The 22,973-nt window shown below is 44.7% G+C and overlaps 1 protein-coding gene across 1 annotated transcript; it reads left to right on the top strand.

The window, feature by feature from the left end:
* The first annotated feature begins 283 nt into the window (after positions 1 to 283).
* On the top strand, positions 284 to 22,417 carry ALDH9A1 (aldehyde dehydrogenase 9 family member A1). The gene is made up of 11 exons (XM_056815473.1): positions 284 to 597; positions 2,573 to 2,718; positions 8,378 to 8,507; positions 10,324 to 10,458; positions 11,456 to 11,652; positions 12,538 to 12,678; positions 15,055 to 15,243; positions 17,486 to 17,573; positions 20,059 to 20,200; positions 21,263 to 21,375; positions 21,843 to 22,417. The coding sequence occupies exons 1-11, from the start codon at positions 408 to 410 to the stop codon at positions 21,935 to 21,937; spliced, it is 1,566 nt and encodes a 521-aa protein (XP_056671451.1). The 5' UTR covers positions 284 to 407; the 3' UTR covers positions 21,938 to 22,417.
* The last annotated feature ends 556 nt before the right edge of the window (positions 22,418 to 22,973 follow it).

Here is a 22,973-nt window from a genome sequence, read left to right as displayed (position 1 = left end):
CCCCCCTTTCCTCTTTTCTTCCTTCTTCCGTCACAGGGGCACGCTGGCAAATTGTTAATAACTGGCTTTCTGCAGGCCGCCGGCCTTCCCCCATCTCACCCCACCTCAAAAAAAAAAAAATGGAGCACTTTTAAGTTTCATCGCATCAATAGCGTTTTCTGATCTTTTTGTTTATTTTCTGCCAGCATCAGAGCATAACTCAAGCGGTACCCCCACCACAGGGACGCCGGAAGATAACGTACTACGCCCACCGAAATTGACCAAGTGGTTATGGAGGCGGAGTCTCGTAGATGGCGGAGGAATACGCAGCAGGGACGCCACTCGCAGTCGGAGGGCCCCTCCCCTTGCCCCGCCCATTCCCTTAACTTCAGCTCAGCTGCTGGTCAGCCCCGCCTCCACTGACCCTGATGTTGTTCCTCCGAGCAGGCCCCTCGTCTGCTGCCGTAGCCGTCGCAGCACGCCGTGCGTTCCTTCCCCCCTGTGCTGCCATGAACACCGGCAGCTTCACGGTCTGGGATGCCCTTAACTTCCGTGGCGGGAGCCGAGTGGAGCCCGCTGACAGCAGCGGCACTGAGGAGGCGTACGAGCCGGCTACGGGTGACTGGCTCCAGAGGGAGAAAGCGCGAGGGGGGGGGGGGAAGGGGAGATCCGGGAAGGGGGTGGGGGTGGGGAAGAAGAAGGAGGAGACTAGGTGGAGGAAGAAGAGGGGAGGCTAGAGGGGGATGGGGAGACTGGAAGGAGTAGAGGGGGAAAGTGGAGAGAGGAGGAGAAGGAAGGAAAAGAGAAGGGGGAGGGGAGAAGAAAGGAGTAAGGAAAGTGTGAAAGAAAGTGGAGACCAAGGGAAGGGAGAGAGGAATGGGGAGAAGGGGGCGGCGCCTGAAATGAATGCTAGAGTTCGGCAAACTTTTTAAATGTAGGCGAGGCTCCAGCCTTCCCTTGGCCTCAGTTTCCCCGTTTCTAAAATGATGAGATGCTCCTGCGTGACCCCCCTGGGGTCCGCTGTGGCCCCTTAGTGGAGAATAGCAGCTGGCGTATTCGTACAGTGGGCTCTGCTTTCCAGGTACAGCCCGGGGCCTTGTGAGGTGTTAGTGCGGGATTTGGCATCGGAATGACGCTAACAATATCAGCTAATTGCAATTTAAGGGCCTCAGAGCACCCAAATTGAGATACCATTAATGTTTTCCCCCGCTGCCCCTCCCCCCTTCAGATGAAAACATGAGTTGTACAGAGGTTAGGTGACGTGTCCAGGGTCACTTAGCTAGTAAGTGTCTGAAGCCGGATTGGAACTCGCCTTCCCAACCCCAGGTTCCGGATTCTTTCTGGTTCACACCCACCTTCCTAGTTGCCCTTCCACAGTCCCAAGTCTTCCCTAACCTTTCCGGACGGGATAGGGATAGGGCAGGGGGTGATGAGCTGGAAGCTGTGGCTGAGGACTAGATTTTTGGAGTCTGACTCTGCAGAAAGGAACAATGACTGACTTAACTCCCTGGTCCGGGGGAGGAAGGAAGGAATCCAAATATTTTTTCTTTTTTATCCTAAAAGCTTTTTTTATCCAAGATTTGTCCAAAGGAAGTCTTGCCATTGCTATCATTTAAATAGTTTGCAAGGCACTCTCTCCCCCTGGAATCTCACTTGGAGGGCCAGAGAATAAATTAGAAATAGTAGAGACTTGCGAGCATAAACTACCTGTGATTCTCACAATCACCCTGTGGTTCCCCCTCTTTTACACTGCCTAGACGAGTTTCTTTGCCACAGGAATTGTGCAATATTTGTTGGAGTTTAATTTTTAAAACCTTTATTGAGTTAATGAATGCTGAACTTGGAGCTGCAGAAGCCCTGATGGAGATACAAAGTTTAGATGAGACTGATGTCAACCCAGTTAACTTAATCTAATAACAGAGTTAATATAAATTTAATAAAGTAAGTAGGTTAGTGGGAAGTGTAAATGGCAGTGTTAGCCAGAAGCAGGTTCTGAGGGAGTGGGGAGGGCTTAGGAAGATTTGGTGGTCAGAAAAATTTAACAATTCTTGTTTTCTGCTGGGAAGGTCATAAGATGAACTCTACAATAAGGCATAAGTGTCAAACTGACTTGCTGACGACCAGATGTCATTAGGAAATATTTAAAATAATTAAAAAACATTTAAAATAATTAAAATGTAATTGGTAAATATATAACAAAATAAATAAAATTCAATGGAACAGATAATTTTTTTAAAAGGCAAGCCAATTTGAGGTTTTTGGTTTTAAAAGATTACTGCAAAAATAAATAATATCAAGTACTAACATTTGTATAATCCAGTGGAATTGATTGTCAGCTTTGGGAGAGGGGAGGGAAGAGAGAAGGGGGTGGGAAATGAGCCATATAAACATGGAAAAATACTTTAAAAAAATTAAAATTAAAAAGACAAACAAGGTTAAGTAACTGTCTAAGTAAGGTCATATAGCCCAAGTGGCTGAGGCTGGATTTGAACTTGGGTCTCCTTGACTCCAGGCCCAACACACATACACCTAACTATACTGCCTGCATAGCTGTCTACAATGGAAATAACTCTTCTTTTTATTCCCATATTAGGTCGAGTAATAGCTACTTTCGAGTGTTCTGGAAAGAAGGAAGTCGATTTGGCAGTGAAGTGTTCAAAACTTGCTTTTAGAGTATGGCGCAGAAAATCAGGCATGCAGCGTTCAAGAGTCCTCCTGAAAGCTGCCCAGTTAATTAGGGTGGGTTAGTTTTATTCTATTTTAGAGGAATATTTCCTTTAGAAAGCTACCCTTGAACTGTTCAGTTGGTTCTTTATGATGTCTTGGCCTTAGCATGGAATTTCATGACTTGTAATATAGTTTGGGAGGAAATTCCAATCTGCCTATCTCATCTGATCAAGGGGCTATAAAGCAGGGCTTTAATCCTTTCTATCAGAAACTTGGTTTATCTTAATCTTTGGTAGTAATTCATGCTTATAGTTTGTTTACATTTTATCTTGTTTTATGTTCTTCCATCTTTCCCTCTTAATTCCACCCTAACCTTCCATGTCCCTCTCTTTTCTGGCTTCTCATCTCCATGAATCTGTTTTAGCTCATGAAATTGAGGTGTATGCTTTCATTCTTAAGGTCTTTGTGTCCTGTTTTATAGATAAAAAGGACTATTGGTTTAATTTGCTTTTTATAGGCATTCAAGATGATACCATCCCTGATTCCTTTAGGAACTTGCTATTAATGCAGGCTGAAAGCCTTTGATAGATTCCTGAATATTTTCACAGCTTTTCATGGCCAAAACATAGTCATCCTCTTGATGGCCAGGTATTTTGGTGATACGCCTCTCTAAACTTATGTGGGTTGGTCCTTTGGGGTGTTAGAACTGGAAATCTTTTTCGTTTAGCATGACCAACCAGAGGTTATGATCCATTAGTATAACCTTGAACAACCCTGGTTCCCTTTCACACCATGATGCGAAATCTGAGCAGAATTTTGGTCAACATCATAATACACTAGTGAGCTCTTAACACTTTAAAAATTATCTTTACAAATGCTTTAAAATTAATTTTAATGTGCCATTTAGACTCCTACTACTTTGCTTATTACAGCTAACAGTTATTCTTTCATTTGTTAGAACTCAAAAAGTTCCTTTTTAAAAATTAAGTAAATTATAATGGTGAGAAACATCTAGTTTACATTTTGGCTTTATAAACATTTTAAAAAATTGTCATAATCCCAAAAGACCTATGTTTTGAGGATCCATATCCCAGCTAAAGATTCTTCACTTTATGTGAAAACCAGCACCAGCACCACTTTAGAACTCTATTCTTAATGTTGATAATTAATGGCATTGACTGAGCTGACAATCCTGTTGGTTCATGTTAATTTTTTGCTAAGGAGGATTGCCAATTACCACAGTAGACATTCAAAGGGAAAGACCGTGGATAGCCTGTGTACCTGTTAGCTAAAGGATTACTCCAGGTGTAGTAAGAGATGGCAGAAATTTTTTTTCTTTTTTTAAAATTGTATTTAATTAGATGATTTAGAATATTTTTCCCTAGTTACAAGATTCATATTCTTTCCTTCCCCTCAACCCCTTCCCAAATCTGACATGCAGTTCTGCTGGGTTTAACATGTGTCATTGATCCATTTCCATATGATTAACATTTGCTCTAGGGTGATCTTTTAGAGTCTACTTTCCCAGTCATAGCCCCACCGATCCATGTGATCAAGCAGTTGTTTTTCTTCTGTGTTTCTTTTCCCACAGTTGTTCCTCTGGTTGTGGATAGCATTCTTTCTCATATGTCCCTCCAAATAGTTCTGGATCATTGCTACTAGTAGAGAAGTGATGGCAGAAATTAATGATGTAGCATACCAGGCATGTTGGCATCTGGGAAGTATGGTTGATGTATCAATGTATAGACAGTTCAAAGGGCAGGAGAACGCCTAAGCCAGGGATTGTGGGTTCGAGTCCCATCTGGGGTGCCAAATATAACAATCCAGCCAGCAGTTGTTATATAATTTTCCTTTGTGGGTTATAACTTGAGAAGGAGAAGGGAGCCTGAGGAAAATGGGTGATAAATGAAGACTCAAAGACAAGTTAATTGATATGGGGAGCAGTGCTAGCTCCTATAATGTTTTCTCTTGAAAATTAATTAAAGGAAAACATGAGAAATAAGAGAACACGTGGAAGTAAGAATTCCGAGATAGAAAGCATGTGGGCGACCTTGTCGATAGGAAAGATAAGGAGAGAGATTAGGAGAAGAACTTCCAAGGATGCAGGAATCAAGAGAGAGACTAGCTCCCCTCACCCCAGCATTTATTGTGGATTGAGAGGTGATCAATGAATACATAACATAGCATAGGTCTTAGCATTGGTTGAATAGACAATGACAAGATCAGAGGAGGTGGAGATTCCCCTGACATGCGCTTTTCAAAGGAATGTGGTTTGACTAGGTGAGATCTAAGCCTTTGTGGCAGCTTAGGGCTTCTCCTGCCCTTTGAACTGTCTATACATCAACTATACTTCCCAGATGCCAACATGCCTGGTATGCTACAAATGATAACAGGAAGCAAAGGTTCCAAGGGGAATTGTGTGGGGCAGAAATTTTTATCAACTGACAGAGGATAAAAGCAAGAAAGAGAAAAATGAAATTCCTATAAGGAAAGGAAAAACTCTGTTAGAAAAGCCATTAAGGATTACCCTGTATAACAATCTGAAGAAAGAAAAACCTCAAAATTAGACTAACAACGGAAAAAATATTCCTAGCACTTTTGGAAATAAGAGAATCATAGTTGAAAATAGAAGTAACATTGGGATTCATTGTAATGTGAATTCAAGGAAAATGATTTGTTCTTTTTTCAAGAACTATAAATTTACCAGAATTTGGCTTTTGTTGATCTATGAGATAAACTACTATTAGAATCTTGGATTTATTAAAGAAGTAGAGAGCTATTTTGATGTACTTTTCAAATGAACAATTTATTTTCTTTATTACATTCCAGGGGATTTTTTTGGCCTGCCCTGAGGGGAGAGAGAAGGTTAAGAAATATGAAAAATGACCTTCAGACTTTATTATTAAGAGAATACAGTGGAGTATATAAGAACTGGTTGATAGGATCTGGCTATTGGATTGGTCGAGAGCCCACTGTGTAAGAAGGAAAAGAATGTGAGGGAAAATGATACAGAACATAGTTACAGCATAGGAGAAAAGTTTCATAATACAAATAATTTTGTTTCACTTGTTGCAAAATATATGTTGAAAAAGTATAGTCTTATGATGTAACATTTTATAAAACAGTCCTGATAGTATTAGGGGACCTGAGAGTAGAAAGAGTTTTGCTACAACCAAAAGGGCTGAGGTCTGGGAAACTTAAGAGGTAGAAACATCCCTGTTGATTCTGGGGTGAAGGGCCCTCTGAATTATCAGTGTGGGGAGTCCATCTAGATTCCCAGCCTTTTTTGGGGAGTGGTGGAGTGACTTTGAAACATCCAGATGCTTTTTGTTGTGTTATATATCAAAAGGTCCATTAATAATCATCTGTGATTGTTTAGGTAAGTGATTTTCTTAAAAGAGCACAGGGAAGGGGAACACAGAGATAGAAAGACTCTCAAAAGACCCAGCAAGTATATTCTACTCTGGGCAGAATGGCCTCAAACAATGCCAGAGGACAACTATAAACTCATTTTTTAAAAATCTAGAGAGAATGAGACTTCCCAGACTCTCTGGGAAATATTCCAGTAACTTATAATCTTTAAGTTAAGAAGTTAATTCATCTTTTCTGAATACCTTGCTTCTTGCCATAGTAAAATCATCGTTAATTTTATCTTTCTGTATTTTGAACTTTATCAGATATATTGTTATTTTAGTTCAGTTGTTTAGAGAGGTTGAGTCCTTAGCCTTGATGGTCCAGAAACTCTTAATTTTTTACCAATTCACACAGTTGATTAAATGTTGACGAATTGAATTTTGCTAATCAGACTTAGAATAAATAGATTTATAATCCATTGTGCCAACATGTTCATTTATAATGGAAGGTCACTGCTAGCTGGTTCAGTAATTGACAGCAATCATCCATTTAGTGCCATATAACTAAGAAATCATTATTGGAAGATTTCTTTGAATATTAGGGAAAAAAGAAAAAGAAAATGGAGACTTTTAAGGGAAACTTAATTCTGGTCATGTTTGAACCAGAACAGAATGAACTTTTCCTGTAATTTAAGTAGGAAAAATCTTACACATTATTATCTTAGAAAGGGAATTTCAGGAATATTAGCAACCACTAGCTTACATTTCTACTTTCCCATTTCTACCAATTTTTTTGAAAATACTTGGCACACTTATTGGAGGATTCTTGATAAAGGTAGGCTCTTTTAGATGGTATTATACAGTGGACTATGTCATTGAATTGATTGAAAGCGGTGGCTGATACAGGATCAGATTGTGCTTGCTGTTTATTCACTATAAAAAAAGAGTAGATTAAAAAATGAATTTAGAGGTCTCCTAACAAAGTGTCAAGATGCATAATGTATCAGTCGTAGACAAGTCTTTGGAGAATGTAATAATAGACACAACTTTATTTAATGATGCTATCACTATTGGGAGCAAACAAATCTTAAAACACGGAATATACTCAACAAAGGTGTTTGTCCTTGTCATGGAGCTCATCCAGTGCATACTCCAATGGGTGAGAGATTCCATGATGCCCTTCAGGTACTCTTTTGGTGTTTGCAAATGGCACTGAATTCATTGCATTTGTCCTTGTAATATTTTAGTCTCTTTAGTGAGATTTATAATCATTCAAGAGCTTGATCTAATTGTCCCCACTGAGAAAGCCAGTGAATGAAAAATGGACCTTCTCAGACTCTGCCATGCCATTGAATGGACCAGCTATTACCCTCTTCCATCAGTACTATGATATGATTTTTTCAGTGGCCTCAAGCTTCTCCCTGAAATAAAAGTCTATCTTATTAATTCTAGGGTTCTTTCAATGAGGTTGTCTGTGAGTCAAAAAATAATACTATAATCTCCCAAGTGTTATAATGTAATACCCATGGGCAATGTGGAGCTGCCTAATTGCCATTCTTCCAATTTGTTCCCTAGATGCTTTTTAAATTTTATTTTAAATTATTTTAATATAGAATATGTTTTCTTATTACTAATTATTATATCTAAAATAAAATTATCAAACAATATATAATATACTACAGAGATATATATATATATATATAATTTTTTTAATTAGAAAAAATTTCTTTTTCTTGACTATTGCCTTTTACCTGATTTTTAATGTCCATCCAATCTTCCACTTTACATTATCATGTATAAGATTATTTTTATTGCTTTTCTTTTTATATTTATATTCCTGGGTACTTATGGAATGTAGAACTGGGCATACATAGTTCTTCAAATGAGAATTATGTGCTGTTTGATAGAAGAATTAACTTTGTGATTCCTTCCTCCTGAATTCCTTTGGATGGGATTTGAGGGGTTAATATTTATAAATATTGCAGTGTCAATTGTGTATCAGGCTGTTCTTTTCAAATTCTCTAATAATCCTTTGGGAATATATACATATATGTGTGTATATATATGTACATATGTATATATGTATAAATGAATAAATTCCTTCCACCTAACCCTTTTCTTCCTAATAGACCCCGAAGTGAAATTTTGAATTTGATGTCAGTCCCACCAGTATTTTGGGGGAGCTAACTATTGGATGTTAATTGTGTTTCTGTTTTTCTCCGTAATCAATCCTTGTTATCACTTTTTCCATTTTCTTCTGCAGGCAATTTTAAGTGCACAAACTAGATATCTTGTCTGTTTTGCATAAGTTGACAGAGAGGGGTACCCTTAGGAGGTGTTGAGTTTTTAATCTGCTGGTTTTTCTTCATTTTCTGAAGGAACGGAAGGATGAAATAGCTACAGTGGAGTCCATCAACAATGGGAAATCCATCTTTGAGGCCCGATTAGATATTGATACATGTTGGCAGTGCTTAGAGTATTATGCAGGCTTGGCCTCTTCCATGGCAGGTAAGATCATGCTTTTGACTGGGCTTTGGGTCTCAAGCTGTAAGTTTGGGAAACATTTATAGCAGTGAGAATTATGGCTTTGCCTTTCATTGGAGAAACCCTTATCTGGTTTAGTGATTTCAAATGAACTGGCATGTCCTATACTTTTGCCTTCTACATTAAATCTCTGAAAATTTCTTAGAAATTAGAAATTAGTGTCTAGTATAGTGGATTGTGACCTCCAGACAATTTTTTATCATCTGACCAGGAAAGTGTTCATTATTTGGGTGAGAATTCTAGGAATGAAAAAAGATATATATATATATATATATATATATAGTTTTGATAAGGTAAAGAATCTTTTTTTTTTAAACCCTTACCTTCCATCTTGGAGTCATTACTGTGTATTGGCTCCAAGGCAGAAGAGTGGTAAGGGCTAGGCAATGGGGGTCAAGTGACTTGCCCAGGGTCACACAGCTGGAAGGTAAAGAATCTTAACATTGTCCCAGAGGCAGGGGAGTGGCTGAGGCAGAAAGAATTCTGTTCATGAGTTTGGAATTGGAAGGGGTAAGACAGAAGGAGTTCTGGTGACAGTTGGTTGATCCTTGGCTGCCCTCTGACCATAGCTCTGCTTGTGACAGGAAAGAAAGAGAACTCTTAAACCATTTTCCTCACTGTGGTGAAACATCACTGACTTTGCCTACTTGGAGACATTCTTAATATAAATAACTTACTTTTATATAAGGATTATAGATAGCTTAGTCAGATAGCGTGCTTATGGGTTTTTAGTTAGTGATATGGAGTGTTGAGAATAGCTTCAGTGAATTCCCAAAATCCAAAGAGATTCACTGTGAGGTGAAAGAGGATTAGGTGGAGAATCTAGTTTCCCTTATAGTTAAGGCATCTTGTTATTATTAATCCTTATTCCTTATTATATAATATAAATTATTAGTCTCCAAGTAGTTTGTGTACTGGCTCAGTGAAGGGAAGTTCAGTTTTGGATTTTCCTTCAAGGAAGAGAGCTGAAAATACTTTGTGATCATCCAGCAAAGTATATTACCACAGGATCCTCCTTATTAACATCATTTATTATCCCAGTATTATAGAACCCTCAGACTCAGTTTCTGGAATGTTCTTCCTGGTTCTATTCTATATTCATTGACTTGATTTGGATAAGTTGGCTTCCTTCTTTGTAGTTCTTTGTACAAAACAAGATATCATTGGCTGGCTTTTGGAATGAGAAGTAAGCTAAAGTCGGTCAGTGTCACCTTTGAGATTCAGCAGTTTGGGAAGTATTTATTAACTACTCACTCTAGTCGGAATTACGTGAGATACAACAATAGTATGTATCATGGTTCCTGCTGTCAAGGAGTTTGCAATTTTGTTGGAAAAACAGGACTTACATATCTGAAATAAAGGACAAGAGAGACTTTTTAGTACAAAATATACATATCTTCTCCCCCCTGTTTTTTCTCTCTTTATATATGGATATGTGTATTTGTGTATATATACATACACATGTGGGGGTTTGTATGTTTTAACATATTGATAATATATATGCACACATATACATGAGCATCTTCACACACAGAATGTCAGATGTGGTTGGGAAGGGAAAAGATTGATGTAGACTAGAGTTATCAGGGAATGATCACGGGTGATGGGAGAATTGAACTGTGTTTTGAGGGGTGGGTAGGGTTTGATTAAGTGGACAATTAGAGCTTACAGCACAAAAGGAAAGATAGTAGGAAGGCAGGAATGAGCATGTTTTACTTGGGGACCATGGGGGGGGGGGGGAAGAACTGAGTTGTAGCTGCTCTTCTGTGCTGCTCTTTAGGTGAGCACATCCAGCTGCCTCATGGGTCATTTGGATACACCAGACGGGAACCTCTTGGGGTATGTGTTGGAATTGGAGCATGGAACTACCCTTTCCAGATTGCCTGTTGGAAGTCGGCCCCTGCTTTGGCTTGTGGTAAGGGTGGAGACATTATAGCCTGTTCAAATTAAATGCATAAATTCTTATTAGCTGTATACGTGCCTGGACTGAAGGGGCTTACTTTCCATGGCTTGTACAAGGAATGAGAAGAAACAGTAGAAGATGGCTCCGGACTGGAAAGGTGGTAGAGGGGCCCCAAGCATTAGTAGGAGAGTTCAGAAGGAGATGGTTTGGGGAAAAGAGAAGATCTGGTTTAGACCTTTGGAGTTTGGGGTACCTGTGGGACCCGAAGTTGGTAATAGGATTAACGTCCTGGAGAAAGACTGATTCTGGTTTTGCAGAGGTTGGCATCTTCTGCAGAGAGATGAGATGAACTCACGGGAGCTAATGAGGTCACCAGAAAAATTGGGGTGAGATAAGAGAAGAGGGCCCCGGACAGAGTCCACTTATGCATAGGCAATGGGACAAGGATGGAGATTTGCAAAGAGGACGGAGGAGTTAAGCCTCATGATTCCTGAGGGGAGGCTCTCCAGAAGGGAGGGGGCACCAGCCTCCAAAGCCATAGAGCCGCCCAGAAGAATAAGGGCCGAGAAAGGACTGTTTAGAATTCATTCACCATCTGGGTGAGAGGAATTTCCATTGAATGATAAGGTCAGAAGCAAATCTGATAGAATAGGGCTAAGGCACATGTTGGGGTTGAGAAGAGGCAATAGCAGGTGATTGATTGTATGCTCATCCTCTAGAGGTTAAGAAACTTAAGTTTTCCATAGGGAAGTCAATAGAAAAGCTCAGTCTAAAACGTGAAAGTTAGGGAGGCTGATGGAAATTTTATTCCCTTGATTGATTCATGCTCCTATTCTGAGCAGACAGGGGTTAGGGAAGGGACGCAGTAGGTAGAGTCTTGTGCTTTTGGGGGGAGCTAAATGGCAAGAACCCTGATGGGAGAAAAGTGAACTGTGTTCTTCAGTGTAAAGATGGATGGGAGGAGAATGAACATGAAAATCTTTTCTAGCATCCTCTCTTTGGTATGCAGGTAACTCCATGGTCTTTAAGCCTTCTCCCTTCACTCCGGTGTCAGCGGTACTGCTGGCCGAAATCTATGCTCAGGCCGGGGTGCCTCGGGGGCTCTTCAATGTGGTTCAGGGCGGGGCTGCCACCGGCGAGTTTCTGTGCCAGCATCCTGACGTGGCCAAAGTTTCTTTCACTGGCAGTGTGCCCACCGGCAAGAAGGTACAGAAGGAGGGTATTTGGGCAGCAAGGAACTGGGGGCACTTGTCAGTGTCATTCGATGTGTTTTTTCTAGACACTCATTGATTTTAATCATTTTTTTCAGTTTGTGTTAGGGAGGTGGTGTTAGCTGGACATCTAGGCTTATCTAAGTGGCATATAGGTGGGCAGGCAGCACACTCTGGGTGGCTGAAATGGTATGTTTGCATCGGTCCCAACTGAGGTGGAAATCATGATTTCCTTCTTTTAGTATGTTTCAGAGGACAAGTTTAATGTTTCAGAGAGTAAATTGTTAAATTGTATTGTTTAGTGGCTTACTACTTTTAAAGTGGGATCTGAGAAGAAAATCATTTAAAATGCATTTTTTAGATCAACGTTGTTCTTCCCACCTTAATATGTACTCTGACTCCCAGCCACCTAGGAATTGTGAAAGGACTCCCCCCCCTTTTCAGTCATGCATATGAATGTAGCCTTTTTTCTGTCCTAATTTAGAAGTTTAAGCAATATTTGGTATTCACCCTCTGTGGGGAAGGATGCATTTTCATAAGGTTGGGTCAGTTAGCAGATGTTTTAAGTGCCTGCTTTTAAGCACTACTACTTTGCTTAGTTCTAGGGATGTAGAGCAAGACTAAAACAGTCCCTGCTCTCCAGGAGCTCCTATTCCAGGGGCAGAGACAGAAGGAAGGGAGGCAGGATGTAAATAAAAGATAGATGCAGTAGAAAGGGAAGGTAGGCTCAGAAGGAAGCTAGGAGCCACCAGGGAACCTGGGGAAATCCTGCAGAAGGTGGGAGCATAGCCAGCACCCACAGGAAGTGAAGGAGGCTGGCCAAGGGACAGAGGCTGAGACGGCGGGTTGCCCACTGAGTGTTTTGTACTTGTCCTGTTAGATCATGGAGCTGTCGTCCAAGGGAGTCAAGCCTGTCACCCTGGAGCTTGGAGGCAAATCTCCCCTCATCATCTTCTCAGACTGTGACCTAGAGAATGCTGTGAAGGGAGCCATGATGGCGAACTTCCTCTCTCAAGGCGAGGTATGCACCTTCCTCTAGGAAAAGCACTATGCATAGAATGAACGGGTTCTTCTCTGTGCTGAGCGCAGCTGGGCAGTTGTCCAGCTCCTCTCTGGGGAGGTGAGTAGGAAATCTCAGTGTTTCCTGACTTTAGCTTTAGAGACAATTAGCTCTGATGGATTTTATTTTATTTTATTTTTTAACCCTTATCTTCTGTCTTAGAATCAATAGAAGAGTGGTAAGGGGTAGGCCATGGGGTTAGATGACTTGCCCAGGGTCACTCAGCTAGGATGTCTTGAGGTCAAATTTGAACCCAGGACCTTCTGTCTCTAGACCTGGCTCTGAATCCATTGAGTCACCCAGTTGCCCCTGAAGTATTTCATTTTTAAGGGGATTAATTCACAGAATTGTAATATCTCACCAATGTAAAGGGACTCAGAGGCCATATTGCCCTATCTGAGAGGGGAATTAGAATTTTCTCTACCACATTACACAGGTGGACATCCAACCTTGGATAAAAGGTCTCTGGGGAAGGGGAATCCACTGCCTTCCAAGGCCCTATCCTGCTTCTGGGTAACTAATCATTAGAAAGGTTTTCTTGATACCTAACCTTCTCTAATTCTGACCCTTTAGTTTTCCCTCATTTCTCCTAGTTCTGCCCTTTGGGGTCCAGAAGAACAAGTCTAATCTTCTGCATCCCAGCCCTTCACAGGCTCGAAGGCACCTTTCATGGCAAGATGTTTTGGCTTTCAATGATCTCTTTCTTAGTTTTGTGTCATCTGAAAATGTATAAATATGCCCTCTGTGCCTTTATCAGAGTCACTGATGAAACTATCAAAAAGCAAAATGTCAAGGATTCTTTACTAGGGAACTTCTTCCAACTTGACCTGGATCCATTAAATTTAACTGGTTCCACATCTGTCTAATTATACTTTTGTAGCGTATAATTAATTTTTCCATCTTGTCTACACAAGTAGCACAAGAAGATTTTCTTCCTTCTTTTTCTAAAATCTTAGTAAATGACAGCATTCCCCTCCTGGCTCAGATTTGTAACCTGGCCAAAAAGGGATGTCAAATCACAGGCCACCAACCTGGCCTGACCTCTTTTTGATGGCTCTGATCACCATATCTTTTTTTAGACATTAAAGATGTTGGTTAACCATCCTGGAATAATATACTCAGGAATTTTGTCAGGAATCAAAGTCAGGCTCACTGGCTTTTACTGCTTAGATCCTTCTCTTGGGAGAATGGGAGCTTTGCTTGTTTCTTGTCCCATAGTACTTGTCTCATTCACCATGAAGTTTAAAGAACATTTTTTTAAACTCTTACCTTGTGTCTTAGAAGCAGCACTAAGCATAGGTTCTAAGACAGAAGAGCAGTAAGGGCTGGGCAGTTGGGTTCAGTTGCCCAGGGTTCCACAGCTAGAAAATACCAAGACCACATTTGAACCTAGGGTCCAGTCTCTATCACTGAGCCCCCTAGCTGCCCTCCCCATAAGGTTTCAAAGTCGCTTCCAATAGCTGAGCAGTCTCATCTGCCAGCTTTCCCTGTTGTTGAGGTGTGTCCCATTCTTCATGACCTCATTTGGGGTTTTCTTGGCAATGATACTGGACTAGTTTCCCTTGTCCTTTTCCAGTTCATTTTACAGATGAGAGGAACAGAGTCAAACAGGGTTATGTGATTTGTACGTGTAAGAGGCCAGATTTGAACTGAAGAAGAGTCTTCCCAACTCCAAAACCAGTGTCCTCTCCACTGTGCCACCTTGCTGTCCTCTTCCTGGGTTCTGGTTTATTTGGGCCTGGTGATTAGAACTAAATGGTAATGAGGTGCTCTTTTCTGTCCCTGTTTATTTTGGATTTTTACTCTCGTATTAACTATTTTTTTGTTTGGCCCCTTCAGTTCAAAAAATAATTCTCCTTAAAATAGAAACAAGCAAAATTTGAGCTTAATGACTTCACTTTCTATTGAGAGGAGAGAAATCAGTGATTCTTCATCTTTTAATTTACCAACTCCCCCTTATCCCCATACCCCATATTACCACCACAACCCCCCCCCCCAAAAAAAAAAACCCAAAAACACACCAACCAAAAAGTCACCAAAATAGCTCATGTGAGAATGTAGGACAGTAGCAGTAAGGATCTCAGGATGGTTTTAGAATAAACATCTCAGCTCAGACAAATAATAATAAACCCAGCAGACCAAGCTTATCTGTCTATAAGGAGAGTGTGTTTGGTTGGGTGTTACCTATATAGTGGGGCATGTGATATTCTTTCTGATATTGGAAAAATGCTCAGGGAGGGGAAGAACCTTTATTTTTCATCTTAGACTTTTTATATTTTAGTACTTTTTTTTTTCTCATATACATTATGTTTTCGGTTCCTCTTCTCCCCTTCCCAGGTTTGCTGTAATGGCACAAGAGTATTTGTGCAAAGGGAAATTTTGGACAAATTCACAGAGGAAGTAGTAAAACAAACCCAGAATATAAAGATTGGGGACCCTCTTCTTGAAGACACAAGAATGGGCCCCCTCATTAACCAGCCACATCTAGAGCGCGTCCTTGGGTTCATTGAAGAGGCAAAGAAACAGGTGAGAAATAAGGAAGATGTGGGTCTCATTTTTTTTGCTGGATATTGCAATATTTGGTTCTCCTATATGTTTATTTCTATCTGGACACTAATCTGAGCCTATGAAGCATTCTTCCCCACACAGTTGATTGATCTGCTTATGTTCAAAGGTTCTGGGTTTTCTTCCTTCTGAGACCTTTGATTGTTGATTATTTTTATCTTTTTTGTAATCTTATTTTCCCTTTTCACTCCCATTTTGACTTCCTCCCAGCCAATAGTGGCTTCCTTGGGGGCAGGATTCACAATTCATCAGCTTAGGCCTCTGCCCCAGGTCACTTTTGGGGAGATAAAATTGGAATGGTAGGCTATTTCCCTCAGACTTATTGGAGTTCTATTCCGCCCCCCACTTCTGCTTCGCCACCCAAAACCAAAACATTCATACTTGGCATCCAGTCCCCATCCTTGTGCTCGTGTTTTCTGCCCCAGCACTTCCGAGAGCTGCCACTAGATGGAGGTGCTTCCAGGCAACTGACGGAAAATATACGAGAACGTTTCTGATTCCGTACCTTAACAGCAAGATTTCTGGGGTCTTCTCGGCGTGGCGGTGCTTGTATTTTGTTCTGTGGATCTTTCAGACGAGGGGCTGCTTAGAGATGTCTAGATCTTATGCCCTCCATCCAGAAATAGCTTGTGAAATAGACATACCTAGCACAGAAGGCACACCAGCACTCAGCATAGTGCCTGGCCCAAAGGAGGTCCTTAATGAGTGTTGATTGATTGATTCTTATAAGATGAGGGGATGACAGAAACTGGAAGGTATAGGGAATATGTTAAATGATAGAATCAGAATTCAACAGAATCCCAACAGGGTGGAGTTAGGGGTCTGATGGTGGAGGGACTTTTATTTGGAGAAAATTTCTAACAACGTATACTAAGAAAGTCTTTGTTTTGTACTCGGCTATTCCAGAATTGGAAATGCTCGAAGGGCGCCAGAGCGATACCCTGACTCACAGGTCCTCCGTGTCAGCTTGAGAACGTATAGTGTTACGGAGCGTCCTGTTCCATGAGAAAGCTTAACCTTGAGGCCACGCGTGTGAGGGGGTTGGACTTCTCCTGGAGCTCTGGTCCCTGGGCAGGGGCAGGGATTCTTGGGGTCCTGGCCCTTTTCAGCTCCTCAGGGTGGAGAGAAGGATGCGCCCTTGTAGTGAGGGTCCCAAGAGGTCAGAGGGAACGTGCACACTTGCGAGGCTAGGTGAAGAGAGATTCCCCGTTCTAAAATCATCCCTATGCCTCGGATGCTATTTTTACCTCTGGCCATGGGGTTTCCTGACATTAGTGTTATGGGAAGGAGTCCTGTTCGTTAATTATCCTGTATAATTGGAACGCTTTCCCCGGAGGGCTCCAGATTCTGTTTATAGAAAATCTATTGCTTCCTTCAGAATCCTGGTTAAAAGACTGGAATTTTGCCCATGGGGTTTCTTTCTGATAGGAATGTGTGGTAGAAGGATTTTCATATTTTAACTTTTCTGGGGAAACATGCTGTTAAAACGAAGTCATCCTCTCCTTAGCAATGCTCTATGTGCTCATTTGGCCAGAAATAAGTCCTTATCATTCATTTGATTTTTTTGGTCTTCCTGTGGATCCATAGTTTTAGAGTGTAGTGATGCAGAGGATAGCGTATCATCCCTGGTGTCAAGAAGATCTGAGTCCAAATTCAACCTCCAACTCTTACTGGTTTTGTGACCCTGATCAAGTTTCTCCGCTTTTCTGCTTCAGTTTTCTCATTTCTAAGACAGGGGTGATAATGTCCCCATTGCATCACTTTAGCACTTGCGTCTCACCGTCTGGAGAGGACACGCTATCTCCTCCATGCCCAGCCTGCTCTGCCCTGGGCACGCTCCCTTCTCCTCTGACATTCCCTCGCTCCCTGGGCGGTCTCTCCACAAATGGCTCCCAGATCGGTATAGGCAACTCTGAGCGCTTTCTTGAGCCTCTACAAGTAAATGTGGGGACTCTCTGCCTCTGCGTGCATCTAGTTGGGCTGCTTACGAAACCCAGTCCTGGAAGAGACGAGAGGAAAGGCTGGGGGGAGGAGGGAGGTCCCTCGAGGCCCCTGCGATCCTCGGACGAGCATCCCCTCCTAGCTGGCTTAGTGCTCCCCGAAGGGAACGGCTGAGCACGGGCAGCCGCTTGGTTTGGAAATGCTGGGACACAGATCGCGCGGTCTTGTGTTGACGTAAAATAAACACTGGTTTTCTTTGCAGGGTGCTGAGGTGTTGTGTGGTGGCGACGTCTATGTGCCAGAGGACCCCAAATTAAAGAATGGATACTACATGAGACCTTGCGTCCTGGGTATGCCCTCTCACCCTTGCAGTTTGGCATTTTATGGGAGCTTGTTCAGGTTTTTTAAAAGTATAAACTAGAAAATCATCCACAAACACCAACACTCGCTACCATCTACCAAGAGAGCTATTGTCTGTCACCTTCTGAACTTTCTTCTGCTCTCTTTGGTTGTCTTTTTTTTAAACCCTCACCTTCCATCTTGGAGTCAATACTGTGTCTTGGCTCCAAGGCAGAAGAGCAGTTAGGGCTAGGCCATGGGGGTCAAGTGACTTGCCCAGGGTCACCCAGCTGGGAAGTGTCTGAGATCAGATTTGAACCCAGGACCTCCTGTCTTTAGGCCTGGCTCTCCATCCACTGAGCCACCTAGCTGCCCCCTGTTTGGTTGCTTTTGGAAGATGTTTTATTGGTTGTCTTTTTTTTCTTTTTCGCTTCATGATCACTTTCCATTTCCCCTCTCTCCCTTGAAACACGTCCTTGTAACAAATGAGGAAAAGCACATTTTTGTACTGCTGTAAAGCTTTGTGAGCCAGACTGCCTTCTCCACCCAAAGGGCTCCCAGAGTTGTATTGTGTTGGTTGTGTGTGAAAGCGCATTTCTGTGCCCTTCTACCGTCCATCCCCTTCCCCGAGGATCTGTGTCCGTTTACCCCATGTTGAAATGACATTGATTGGCAGGGCCAGCCTGAAGGGTTTTGGTCCTCCACTAACAGTGGTTTATACACATCGGAGAGTAATAAAGACAACAGGAATGACATCCAACATAGTGCTTGCTATGGGCCATGACAATGAGTACGCCATTTGATTTTCAAATCCACTTTGGGAGATAGAGGGTACCGAGGACAGCCCAGGAAAGCTTTAAATAATGGATCCAGAGGGGCAATTACATGGCTCAGTGGATTGAGAGCCAGACTTGGAGTTGGGAGGGCCTGGGTTCAAATTTGATCTCAGACACTTCCCAGCGGGGTGACCCTGGGCAAGTCACTTAACCCCCGTTGCTTCACACTGACTGCTCCTCTGCTTTGAAATGGATAGTATCGATTCTAAGACAGAAGGTAAGGTTTGAAAAATATGTAGAGATAGACCTATCTGTAGCTTCATTACCTTTAAACTCAGAAGGGAAGCACGCTCCTCACGTTCTTTGGGAGATTAGAACATGATGACACGAGCAGGCCCTCTTGCCCCCTTCCTCCTTGCTCAGGAAGCGCGGTAGGCATGGAAACTGACCTTGTACCCCAGCACGCCACAAAGCAGCCTTCGCTTCTGCTCCAATAAACATTTATGACGGGCTAATAGACTTTATCTTAAAGATAAGAACAAAGTAATCTTTAACAAATTCTGGAGGGGTGACTTTTTTGTGTTTATAATTTCACGACATAAAGGCTGGGACGCAGGTAGGTTAGAGGTGCATTTGAATCTGGAAGTGGGCTGCATCTTAATGAGACTCTCAACTTAGAGTTAAAAACCATGAACTGAGGACTAAGAAAAATTCTTTGGCAAAGAAGTCGCCTCATCTTGCCTTTATTCTCTTGTGATTTATAAGGGACTCCAGATCATTTTTACCTCCGATTAAAGGTCCACACGTTGATGAATTAAATTGCAGGCAAGAATTATGCCCGCTTCTCCCACCCCTCATCCCTGTGTTTCATGACTATCTTATTCTGTTTCCCTTTCTGAAGTCTCTCCTTTGTTCTCCCCCCGTTGAGAAAGCAAGAAAAATAATCCCCATTTCAGCCCTGCATAATCAGTCAAAACAAATGTCCACATTAGCCGTGACTTTAAAGAGCCTCAGTCTGTGCAGATGGTCCAGAACGCTGTCTGGAGGCGGGCAGCCTGTTTCGTCCCCCCCCTTCTTCTGATCACGTTACCGATCTTGTCTGCAGAGCTCCCTGTTGGCACGCGGTCTGGCAGCATAGCTTGCGTTGTTACCCTCCACGAATGGGGGCTGATGAAGTGACTTGGCTAATTCAGTAGTCTTGTTGTCCTGTGGATTATGCATTTCCAGGCATTAGAAGACAGTAAAACCCTTCAGACTAGACTCGTTATAAGGTAATTATTTCTGCTTGCTGCTCCTGTCTTGCAGCATTTTCACTGAGGCAGTCGCACTTTTCGAAAGTTCTAAGCTGGGAGTCGGCAGTCTTCCTTGTGAGCCATCACTTGCTTTTATAGAGCAGTCGAGCTAAAAGTGTTTCCAGCGAGAGCAGAAGGTGGGCCAGATGTGTCCCCCGGCCGTCGTCTGCTGACCTCTGACCCAAATCCCTGCTCTTGGGTAGGCTTAGGGAGGGTCAGTCGTGCTAGTAGAGGAGCTTAACATGCAAAGGAATTCTGCATCGATTTCATCGTAAAGTGCATCCTTGTGTCTCACTGGCCTGCTTATAAGCCTTTAAAATTTATTGCAGATGTTCTTCTTAGACGAGGAAGAAGGTAAATAAAGGCTTCTTTCAGGTATCGGAGAGCGTGGTCCCTTGATGGAAGCATTTTGTTTTGTTTGCTTGCAGCCAACTGCGAAGATACCATGACCTGCGTGAGGGAGGAGATCTTTGGGCCGGTGATGGCCATCTTGCCCTTCGACACGGAGGCGGAGGTCCTGGGGAGAGCCAACGACACGACCTTTGGACTGGCGGCCGGTGTCTTCACGAGGTACGCCGGCCCTTGGGGCAGCAGCTTCAGCGTCCGTGCCCCCCGCGTGGCCCGAGGAGGGCTGTTTGGGAAGCCCCTGCTGGGTGCCGGGCCCGTGCCAGACGGGGGGATACACAGCAAGGCCGGGCAGGCCCTGCAGCCCCGGAGATCCCCGGCGAGTGGGGAAAATCTGAGCAGAGGATGTGGCCGCGGTCCGGGGATGGAGTCTCTTGTGCCGGGCCGCTGGGCGGAGAGCGTCCGGTGGGCAGGGAGGCGCCAGAGGCCTGCCCAGACGTGTGGTGGTCGGAGACCATGAAGGGACCCGAATGCCACCAGAAGGATTTTATCTGAGATCCGAGAGGCCGTCCCAGGGGCTTAGTGAAGGGGGGCCACGGCCAGACCTCTTCAGCCATTGAGGAAGGCAGGGAGGCCAGCCTGGAGCCGCCCACGTGTGAAGCCCGAGACGAGGGCCGTGAGCGAGACGTGTCACCCGGGAAGAGGAGGGGGCAGGTCCGGGGAAGGGGAGCCCGCGCGGCAGCCCATCCCACGGTCCTCCCGGGCTGGGCAGGAGCTCGTGGATGTGAGGCCGGGCCAGCTAAGTTCTCCACCCGAGGGAGAATCCCCATTTTTGCTGTGGTTCCACGCGGCGCGCACAGGCCCGAGGCCTTGTCTGGAGCTTCTTTCACAGAGGGAGACGGACTTCCCCCTCTGGGTGGGCCCCGTGGGTGGCCTCGCCTTCTGGCTCAGAGGCAGGGCTGCGGCTTGGTGCCAGGGCAGAAGAGCGGGCGAGGCAGTGGGGGCCCGTGACCCGCCCAGCTCAGCAGCGGGGAAGTGTCTGGGGCCACATTTGAACCCAGGACCTCCCCGCTCTAGCCGCTGTCCGACCCAGCCGCCCTTTGGGAAGGTTTTTGACATGAACTTGTGGCACCCAAACCTTCTCTGCTCTGCGCAGCGGCCTCTTCCAGAGCCCTCCTGGAAAGGGCCCCGCTTGCCTTAGGCCTTCTCCGGCTAGATCCCCTTTGAAGCTGTGCCTCGTGGCAAACTTTGATCTCTAAAAGCCGCCCATCACCGTTTCCCCTCCAGGGATCTCCAGAGGGCGCACCGCGTGGTGGCCGAGCTCCAGGCCGGCGTGTGCTACATCAACAATTACAACGTCAGCCCCGTGGAGCTGCCCTTTGGGGGCTACAAGATGTCAGGTGAGGCTCTGGGGAAAAGGGGGGCTGAAAAGAAGGCCAGCAACCCCGAGGGGTATGTGTGCCCCCATGTGCAACACACCCATGTGTACACACACGTGTCCTACATGCACACATGTGTGTCCCACACGTACACATGACCACACATGACATACACCCACATGCATACACACGTGCCCCCTACATGCATATAGGAGCGACACAGCACGCGCGCCCCATGTGCACACACAACACACATGTCCTACATGTACACATACGCGTCCCACATGCACACATGACCACACAACACACCCACCCACGTGCATGCACACACGTGCCCCCTACATGCAATGCACACGGGCACCCCTACATGTGTACATACATGCACACACTTCCTCTTTCCCCATGATGTGGGCAGCGCAGTCCCCTGTGCCATGCTCCGCTCTCTGCCCGGGGCCTCCCTCCCCTCACTCGGCCTCGCTTTCTTCCAGGGTTTGGCAGAGAGAACGGCCGCGTGACCATCGAGTATTATTCCCAGCTGAAGACGGTCTGCGTGGAGATGGGCAACGTGGAGTCCGTGTTCTGAGCCGCCGAGGCCGGGATGTGGGAAGGCCCCGGACAGGGTCCTGAGACGCCTCTCCTCCTCTGCGCCGTGCCCTTCCACACTGACCCCAGGAGCCGTGACGTTTTTGGCCAGCAGGAATCCCTACAAGACCTCCGGGGGCCCCTCGGCTCTGGGGGGGGGGGGGTGCATCCGGCCTTGCTGGACTTCTCTCTGACCTCCCTGAGGCGACCACGGCGGCCTGCGTGCTCAGACCCTCGGCTCGTCGTCGGGACGGGTGGCCTGACGAAAGGATGAGATGCCGTCCCTCCCGCGTCGTAGCGCTCGTAGCGACCCCCCTCCCCGCTGGCCTCATTTCCCAGTCGGCCTTTCAGAGCCCTTCGCGTCACGCGGCCTCGGACGTCCTCCCGGACACGTCCGGAGCCTGCTGGGCAAAGCCGCCCGTTTTTGTCCTGTATGTGGGAACGAACCCTTCACCTAAGGCCAATAAACCACAGAAGCTCATCCCAGGAACATTTAGGTTCTTTGAATTCAAATATCTAGAATGAGCCGAGGAGCAAAGAAAAATCACGCGGATGGTGCGGGACCTCCGCGGAGAGCCCAGGGGCGGGCCAGGATTGTTCTGTCTGTTCCTCCCAAGGTCCAGTCACCCTGCTTAGCCTCTGCCGACGTTCCTGACGTTCCTGGCCTCTGCTGAGTGTGCTTTGCTTTCCTTCTGTGACGATTAGATAGAAAGAAAAAGCAGGTGTGTGGCGGAGGGATGCCCGCCCCAAAGCCGTTCGAGTGCTTTTTCCTAACCGTGTGTCTTCCTGCCTTTGCTTTTTTCTGTTGTGCAAGTCTGCATCTTCTGCCCTGCTCCGTCTCCTAACGGCTCAGCATGAAAAAATCTCCAGGCGGTTCTCGGAGCCGTGTGCGGGGGCAGACGGCTGCCCTTTGCCCAGTTTTAGCCTTGTGGGACTAGACTTCCTGGTCCCTGGCAGGCACCAGCCTTCGGGGGGACACCCTCGTCCGGCCGTCCACCTGGGTCTGGTCACCTCAGGCCAAGGCTTGGGCCACCTTC

This window comes from Monodelphis domestica, chromosome 2 (assembly GCF_027887165.1).
Source record: "Monodelphis domestica isolate mMonDom1 chromosome 2, mMonDom1.pri, whole genome shotgun sequence".
Classification (NCBI taxonomy): Eukaryota; Metazoa; Chordata; class Mammalia; order Didelphimorphia; family Didelphidae; genus Monodelphis; species Monodelphis domestica.
Note: the sequence above shows the minus strand (reverse complement) of the source record. Positions and strands in the feature narration are given on the sequence as shown.